The sequence below is a fragment of the Eleutherodactylus coqui genome, chromosome 10 (genome assembly GCF_035609145.1).
Source record: "Eleutherodactylus coqui strain aEleCoq1 chromosome 10, aEleCoq1.hap1, whole genome shotgun sequence".
Lineage (NCBI taxonomy): Eukaryota > Metazoa > Chordata > Amphibia > Anura > Eleutherodactylidae > Eleutherodactylus > Eleutherodactylus coqui.
This window is the reverse complement of record NC_089846.1, coordinates 7439428-7448777: the sequence shown is the minus strand read 5'-3', so window position 1 is coordinate 7448777 and position 9350 is coordinate 7439428. Positions and strand designations below refer to the sequence as shown.

General features: G+C 49.1%; 1 protein-coding gene across 2 annotated transcripts in view; it reads right to left on the bottom strand.

The window, feature by feature from the left end:
* Nucleotides 1-5060: 5060 nt before the first annotated feature.
* ABCA2 (ATP binding cassette subfamily A member 2) overlaps nucleotides 5061-9350 on the bottom strand; it is a 93092-nt gene continuing 88802 nt past the window's right edge. For both annotated transcript variants that reach the window (XM_066580134.1, XM_066580135.1), the window contains exons 44-48: nucleotides 9069-9161; nucleotides 8757-8859; nucleotides 7867-8004; nucleotides 5950-6156; nucleotides 5061-5813 (exon numbers count right to left, since the gene is read on the bottom strand). In XM_066580134.1, coding sequence (XP_066436231.1) covers nucleotides 5778-5813; nucleotides 5950-6156; nucleotides 7867-8004; nucleotides 8757-8859; nucleotides 9069-9161 — 577 coding nt within the window. In that variant the 3' untranslated portion in view covers nucleotides 5061-5777. The remainder of the gene's footprint in view (nucleotides 5814-5949; nucleotides 6157-7866; nucleotides 8005-8756; nucleotides 8860-9068; nucleotides 9162-9350) is intronic.

Genomic DNA, 9350 nt, shown 5'->3' with positions numbered 1-9350 from the left:
AACCACATTCTTCCATATCACACGTCATTGAGAGATGCTCTTCCTGACGCTTCATGTTGAAGTGCACATATGACCCTCCTGATCACTCATTCCAGCCATACATCATCCGCTGAGCACCCAAATACCGGTCATCCTGGAGCACATTCCTACCCCGAAACCAGCTCGGAGCAGAGTCATCGGCTAGATCAGAGGAACCTGCGGATCGGTGTGCACATTGTGTGCCAGCTGTTAGCGGCCCAGAACAATTCAGGTCAGAACCATGGGAGGAGTGCAGAAATTGGGGATTTTTGGACATTGATCCTCTGCTCTGCATGCAGGGGAGCCCCAAGCCTTTATGCTGCCTGAAGTGAAGTGTGACATGGGGACCTTCCTTGCCAAAAAACACATTCATTTGATTGAAAGATACACAAGATACCCAATATGTATATGGTCCATTGAGACTTGTCTGAAGTAATAAGTGCTCCCAGTAGTAATAGTGACCCCATAATGGCTCCAGTAGTAATAGTGGCCCCAGTAGTAATAGTGACCCCCATAATGGCCCCAGTAGTATTAGTGATCCCCATAATGGCCCCAGTAGTAATAGTGATCCCCATAATGGCCCCAGTAGTAATAGTGACCCCCATAATGGCCCCAGTAGTAATAGTGATCCCCGTAATGGCCCCAGTAGTAATAGTGACCCCCATAATGGCCCCAGTAGTATTAGTGACCCCCATAATGGTCCCAGTAGTAATAGTGACCCCCATAATGGCCCCAGTAGTAATAGTGACCCCCATAATGGTCCCAGTAGTAATAGCGACCCCCATAATGGCCCCAGTAGGAATAGTGACCCCCATAATGGCCCCAGCAGGAATAGTGACCCTCAGTGGTCTCAGTGTTAATAGTACCCTATTAGTAGTCCCAATATTAATAGTCATCCCCATAATGGCCCCAGTAGTAATACTGATAGTCAATCAAGCTATGCCATAGGTATGTCTTGATAGACAGCCTTTCAGAACATGGTACAATGCAATATGGTATTGCATTATACTGCATGAGCGATCAAGCGATCACAAGTGGAAGTGCCCTAAGGGGACAGAAAAAATAAGTTATTGGAAGAAATAAAAAGTAATAAAAACTTTTTTTTTTAAAACGCCCTTTTATTAAAAAAAAACAAACAAAAAAACCACACTTTCCCATATTTAGAATAAGAAAAATCTAAATAAAAAACCCCAAAGCATATTTGCTGCTGCCGCATCCGTAAAAGTCTGATTTATCAAAGGAACACATAATTTATTGCGCATGGCGGTTGTAGTCAGGAAAAAAAATACACAAGGCCAAAATTGCACTTTTTTGGTCACCCTGTCTCCGAGAAAAAAAATGTAATAAAAGGCGATCAAAAAGCCCGAATGGAGCGGCAGGCGTTCTACTTCCCCCTTATAAATGTGTTTGGTGACCAGGGCTATGGGGTGCATTTTGTATTTTTAAAGGCAGTGGTGTGCTGCCAATAAAGGCCGACTACGCAGCCGCTACGGGGTCTGCAGGGCGGGGGGGGGGGGGGGGGGGGGGGGCTGAGTGCTGTGCTCCCCCTGTTCTATTTGTGGAACTTGTTTGCTTTGCCCTGAACCTCCGGCCGACAGTAAAACTGTGATTACATGGTCAGACTGTCACTGGCCGGCGTTCTCCCCGCATCATCCAACGCCTTCCTTCCTGCTGTCAGTGGACAGGTTGCAGGAGACTGGGGGAGGATTTGGGACTAATCCTCTCCATCGTACTTCATGCTACACTTTTGAAGGCCACAAACCTCGCGCCCCCAATGCAGCCTAGGTGTGAATGGCATTGTGTGCGGTCCTGAGATGTCCTACCATCACTCCCACCTACGGTAACCCCCCTTCAGGTGCCTCGTCATCCGTCACAAACAATATTATTACATATCTATACGGAACATTTCTTTCAATTCCATTTCACGTGTCGTAATTTACCAACTGCTTCCGCCATAAGAACACTTCACCACAACCCCCGCACTACAGCCCACGTTTGTCCATCACAGTCCCTATAGTGTGCGCACACTCCCAAGTCGGAGACTAGTCTTATATGTCTAGAGGCTGTTGGCGTCTTCCAGTACGGAATCCCATGCGGGTAAGGAGTCTCCTCTCCTCCCAGGTGGCCTGTCATCTTTCATTCTAACTGCTCTCCATAAGGCCTTACATGAAGTAGGGACTCGTCGCTCCCTCCTCTAACTGCACCACCCCACACCCTGCTGCACCACAGCCCTCTGAGCTGTGGCGCAGCGCCTTTTCTTTGTGACTCACAGGTGTCTGGAGGGTGGGGCTTACCTTATACTGTTCACTATAATGGGGTTGTCTCTTGTAACTGCTGATGAGGTAGTTGCATCACTACTGATGTCACTGAGGAGGCGGAGCCTCCTCCCAGTGCCTGCAGCAGTTGTCCCCACATGCAGGGAAGTGGGGCTTCCACCTCAGCGCTGTGAGTGCTGGCGTTCTGGTGCTTGCAGCATCTATCTCGTATCCTTGTCCCTCTTCCATCTGCATCACTAGCAGGAGTGGGCGGGGCTTACCCGCAGTGTAAGTAGGGAGCAGGGCACCGCTCACCCCTCTCACAGGTTTCTGTTTAAGAGGTCAAGTGAGTGCAGATGGCTCAGCAGAAGCAGTAAAATGTATGACCACCCTAGTCGTAGCGAACAGATGTGCCTGAGCCAGCTCAAGCCCCAGTGTAGAAGGCAGCGGGAAATAGCAGTCTACCAACAAGGTAGAGAAGGGCGATATGTTGTGCCATCTGGATTTCCCATAAGCCATTTGCACAATCTCAAGACCCACAGGGAGTGGCGAGAACTTTGTACCAGTTAAAGTTGATTTTCTGGAATAAAATAGCGTGGGATTGACGTTTATTCCTCTCCGCAGCGACCCTACACTAGGGCAGCATCAGAGAGGACTTCGGGACTCATCCCCACCACAAGCAGGAGTGGCCCCTGCCGGTACACTGTACGTTGAATGTCTGAGGCCCATCTTAGGTCCCGTCCCTTTCCTGACAGGATGCCCACTGCGTCCCAGGACCCCGTAAAATCCTGACCTGAACTCAGAGTATTACAGATTCCTACGCTGCTCTACGTTTGGCTTAGTAGACCATCCGTTGGGCCAGGAAACTACAGAATAAATGAGCCCTTAAAGGGGTTGTCCCGAGGCAGCAAGTGGGTCTATACACTTCTGCATGGCCATATTAATGCACTTTGTAATGTACATTGTGCATTAATTATGAGCCATACAGAAGTTATAAAAAGTTTTATACTTACCTGCTCCGTTGCTGGCGTCCTCGTCTCCATGGTGCCGACTAATTTTCGCCCTCCGATGGCCAAATTAGCCGCGCTTGCGCAGTCCGGGTCTTCTCCTCTTCTCTATGGGGCTCCGTGTAGCTCCGCCCCGTCACGTGCCGATTCCAGCCAATCAGGAGGCTGGAATCGGCAATGGACCGCACAGAAGCCCTGCGGTCCATGAAGACAGAGGATCCCGGCGGCCATCTTCAGCAGGTGAGTATGAAGACGCCGGACCGCCGGGATTCAGGTAAGCGCTGTGCGGGTGGGTTTTTTAACCCCTGCATCGGGGTTGTCTCGCGCCGAACGGGGGGGGGGGGTTTAAAAAAAAAAAAAACCCGTTTCGGCGCGGGACATCTCCTTTAAGACGCGCATATGAAACTGACCTATGTGATAACTGCAGCAGCACCATCTACTGGCCGTTCTGAGGCACAGCAAGGTAAATACTTGTAGACCCGCCATCATGTTACACAAGCTATTTCTGCATCAAATCTCTCACAAATCCTTGAGATCCGCTGTTGATTGGCCTCAGAAGAGGGAAACATAAAAAGTCAATGTTTTTGGGACCCTTTACATGGAATAGAATTAAGCCACAGGATGCAGCCAAATCCGCAGCGGGGGGGAACTCCACACCAAAATCTGCAGGTCTACTGATATGGATGCAGGATCGCAGGCAGGTTTTAAGGAATTTTCAAATCTGCAGGCAGCGTGCAGGTCTTGATGCGTAATTTACTGCGGCTTGCAATGCGTCATGCATCCTATTCCGTGAAAGGACCTCTGCAGTCCACAGTTGTGACTTTGCTGGGGATTCACAGGTAATCCACAAGAATACATGATTTCCAGATCTTATTGGAAATTTTGACCTCAACAGTGATGAAAATGATCATCAGGTCCACAAACACTCGGCGGCAGCAATCGGCATGCCAAGGATCTCAAAATCTGCAACGAGGGTCAGTTTCCACATGAAAAAAAAGAAACCGACAGCGTGTGACCGCGCCTTGTGGTCTGTATTCTGCCTCAGACTGCAGCATTTACATCCCTGTGTGAATTTACCCCTATACTCCAATCACATCCAGAGCTGCGTTAGGAGGGGATTACCTCTTCGCATACTGAAAACCAACCCTGGCAGTCTTGTTTACACAGCTGAAGATCTGTTACAATGTATCAGTGTAGGAAATCATCTGTGAACTAAACAAAACCGCAGCACAAATCTCTCCGGTCCTGGACCTGAGGATGATAGTTCTGCCCCTCACCCAAACACTGAGACTTAGGACAGGGAGAGAGACAGGAGGATCACAGATCTGCTCTGCTGCCGCTGGTCTCCCCTCCCTCGCTGTTCTGCACACACTGACTGAAATGAAAGCTGTAAATTCAGTATTACCAACCCCACTTCAAACAGTTGTAGCTCCAGTTCTATAGGGGCTATCAAAATGCTTTTGGTGTGGTTGAAAAGCACGGACAATAGATTTAATATTACATCAAAAGCATGTTGATCGCCCTTATAGAACCGGAGCTGCAGCCAATTAAAGTAGAATAAGCTGTTTGCAAAACTGAATTGCCCCATTTACTGCAGAATGAACAGCGCATTCAGAACGGCTGGGGGTTCATTTTAGGGCAGTGACCCCTGGGCACTTTTAAAGGGTCCCCGACGAGCCTAAAGATCAGCATCCACTTTTTTCTTACCTTATCACGCTGGTTTCATATCTATATCCCTTATCTATGTCTCATTCACTGAGGAAGGGGAGACGACACGACATAAAGTGCACGGATTTGGTCATTTAATTTGCAGTTTTTGAAAAAAAAAAAGGGAAGAACAAACTAAACCAAAAAACACAAAATAAAGCATCTGTACAACATACATAACCCATTTTTTTTTTTGGCAGTGCAGTTCCTAAAAATGGCCACAAGGGTATCTGCTGAGCGCCCTCCGCAGCGACGCTATGTACAGAGGTTGGCACATTTATATTGCACAAAGACGGGGAAAAAAGGGATGTCAGCACAAAAAAAACCAGCAAAATGTAAAGAAACTAAAACGGAGTGGTAATAATGCCCACAGAGCAGAGCACCACGTCTGCTGCCAGTGTCCTGAAAATGAAAGGGCCTCGAGGACGGTGGAGCCCCCTGTCTGCAGCATGACGTATATACATTCCTAAAACATCGTGAAGAGAATCCTCTGCTGTAGCCAGTCACTGGCCGCAGCAGATGCCAGGTTCTTGGGGCCCCGCGTCTTTGCCCCCATCATTGCTATTGCCCCAGCGGTGTTCATTTGTAAGCTGTTATGGAGTCTGCTCTCTCTGTCCATTTCAGAGCAGCGCCCCCTATGCATGGACAGTGGTATGCGCAGTATCCAGGTCCGTGTTGAGCCTTCCACACAACTTCCCCGGGCTCGATGCAGGGGATATTGTAAAAATGAGGCAGTGGTCTCCAGCGTATTGGGTGTTACTTCCATGTAGTGCAGAATGAAGACGTCTTCTCAGCAGAGCGTGTCTGTATTGAAAGACAACTGAGCCTGCGGGACAAGAAGAAGAACGGCAGATCAGAACGCGGTCTGTATCCGGATTAACACCACAATAGCGTTACGCTCAGTGCGGACACCAAATAGTGCAAGAAACGGTGAACTGCGGCTGCAAAGATCTTATTCTCACCCTTTCCTCCTCAAAGCTGATCAGGCCCTCGTCGTCCGTCTCTAGATCTTCTGGTTCCTCCACCACGAGGGCCCGGAGTTCGGTGGGGGTGGTCCGGGGTCGCAGGAGGCTCAGCACTCGCTCCATAGGGGATGGGACGGTGTTGCTGTGGTTTGCCTCTTGCTGCTCCAGATTATCGCTCTGTTTCTTAGCAAAGTTGACAAATACCTGCAGAGGTAAAGGGATGGATGCAAAATATTTACATGGGACTGACAAGAAGCTGGAGCTGGAGCTTCTGTTCTGATCACTTGGAGAGTTCCAAGTACTTAGCGCAGCGCTGCTTAAAGGGGTTTTCCAGTGAAATACCATTGATGACCCATCATCAGGATAGGTCGTCCATAGTTCATCGGCTGAGGTCCGTCGCTTGGGCTTACGCTCCGAACTCTGTGTATTTGGAGCAGAAGTCTCCGCACCGACCTTCCATGTAGTGGCCGGCACTTGTAACTGCAGGCACGGCTCCCACTGATTTCGATGAGAGCCGTGCCTTTAGTTACAAGCGCCAGCCACAACAAGGAGGTCGGCACTTAGGCTTCTGCTCCAACCTCTGTGTTATTGTAGCGCTGACAACTTACGCCTGCTCAGCTGATCGGTCGGGGTCTCGAGCGACGGACCCCGCCGATCAACTATGGATGACCTATCCTCAGGATATTTCCCTGAAAAACCCCTTTAAATAGAACTCACTGAAGGTAATGGAAGGTAGGCTCTGCTACACTTTTTCTGTAGATACCATGCGCTTCAATGAGAGCTACGGAAGCAGCGCTGCACTAAGCACTCGTCCGTCCGTACGCTCCGGCCCGGTGGACGGCGGCCACAGCAGCAGTTTCCCATCTCTGCTATGAAAAACAGGGATGGGAGAACCCCTTTAAGGTCTTTCTGCATAGAATCAATGAGATTGGCGCTCATTTACCTGGTCGATTCAAACCTATAGGGGAGGGTGAACCATTGTTCATCCACCACACACTTTCACAACTGAGCCAATCTCCCGTTCACACACGATGTGCTGCCGACAACAAGCATTCTGGCAACTGCAAAAAAGTTGCATTCAGCCGGCAAACAAGAATTTACTCATTTATTGGCTTCACACAGTCCGATGGTCGGGCAGCTGATAACCGGGACGTACAGAAAGGTCCTTTGTGTGGACAGGTTTGATCAGGTTGGAGATCAGCAGTGCCATAGGTGCCCGGCAGCCCCTCATGTTCCGCAAACACCACTGAAATAATATGCTGGGCTGCTTGTGCGGGCTTAGGCTGCCAGAACTTGGCTGCAGGGAACGCTTGTGATTTACTGCCAATGGCTGGACTGTACCTCGACTTGAAACTTCCTAGCACTGTTAAGCAACAGCATTTAGGTTGCTGTCACACAAGCGCTAGTGACAGCCGCCAGCACTTGCGTTTTCTCGATATGCTGGGTTGAATCTGTAAGCGCAGGTGCACCCTGGTAATTAGCACAAATACATGACTGTTAATGGCTTGTAATAGCGCTAATTGTTGGGCTGTACCTGTGCTTGGGAGGTGCAGCCCAGCAGTTGTCGGGAAAGCATAAGCAGTAGTGTTACCCGCTATCGCTCGTGTAATAGCGCTCTTAGTGATTGTTGATAACATTCACGATTTACCATTAATTGGAAGCTGGAAGTCCCGGCGCAGCCCAGCCATTAATGGTACATTGCTGGTGTTGGGACTCTTTTAGAAGGGACGATCCATCGAGAATTTTAATGATCAGTCCATGTAATAGCGCCCTTAACGAAGATAGGGGCAACGATTGCTTAGCTAATTGTTATCCTAGGTCTGCCTATGGGCAGCTGAATGCACCAAGAATCAAAGAGATAGTAATAGAGGAAGATAGAGGGTGAGGCGCACATATCGCCATGGTCTCACTTACATTGTCCAGCGTGGTCTGGCTGACGGAGTAGTCCTCTATCCCGAGCACATCCACCACCTGCTCCATCTTACTGAAGACTTGGGCGAGAGAGACCAGTTCAGACTTCAGTTGGTACTGGACCTTAGTGTGGTGTCTCTCCTACAGGAGACATATATGTTGTAAATAACATGTCTACATCATGATAAATCACTCAGACACACGAATGGCATTGACTTCAGTCAGTAAATTTACAGACGACATCAAATTACTGGATGCTTGTAAATGACAATCAAATAGGAGATAAGCGTCATTGTGTGTTTACTGCACCCGCTGATCACCATCCCTCTATGCAAATAATGCAGACACATAAAGGCCGGCTCTATTAACGTCTGGTCTGAGGTGGGACGGCTCTAGATATTAATGTCTGGTCTGAGGTGGGACGGCTCCAGATATTAACGTCTGGTCTGAGGTGGGACGGCTCCAGATATTAACGTCTGGTCTGAGGTTGGACGGCTCCAGATATTAAGGTCTGGTCTGAGGTGGGACGGCTCTAGATATTAACGTCTGGTCTGAGGTGGGACGGCTCTAGATATTAACGTCTGGTCTGAGGTGGGACGGCTCTAGATATTAACGTCTGGTCTGAGGTGGGACGGCTCTAGATATTAATGTCTGGTCTGAGGTGGGACGGCTCCAGATATTAAGGCCTGGTCTGAGGTGGGACAGCTCTAGATATTAAGGTCTGGTCTGAGGTTGGACGGCTCTAGATATTAACGTCTGGTCTGAGGTGGGACGGCTCTAGATATTAACGTCTGGTCTGAGGTGGGACGGCTCTAGATATTAACGTCTGGTCTGAGGTGGGACGGCTCTAGATATTAACGTCTGGTCTCAGGTGGGACGACCATTATACTCACCTTGAGAATAGCTTCTGGGAAGTTCCTGTTGAAGAACCGTACGACTTCCTTAACATTAACGCTGGATTTCATCCTCACTGTAATCATGTATCCGTCTCCAAATCTGCGTAACACATATGGGCGGACATATTATTGCACGGTAGTACCATTGCACTCAAAAGGCACTGAATGATTTGGTGAAAGGGGACTCATGTACAGACTTGGCCCCCGGGGTTCAGGATCTTTAGGAGATACCTCCTCCTCCTTAAAGGGAGCGAAGTCCCAACCCTGCCCTCGGCTTGTGTTACCTCTCTCCAATAAGTATCTGCTTACCGGTTTTTCAGATGCTGGATGCTGCCGAGGCATTTGAGGCGCCCGTTGACCATAATTGCCAGTCGGGTACAGAGAGCTTCACATTCTTCCATGCTGGGAAATACAGAAGGTCGAGTTATTTAACTAGAAGTCAGCTGATGGCCGCGTTCACCTTTACCGCCAGCGTCCTTATGGCTCCAGAGCATCGAACATGAGCGATGAAGACAGGATGTAGTTTATGGAGTCCAGGAGCCTCAAAATAGAAGCCCTGTGGTTACAGACCAGGCTGCATTCTGATCGGTT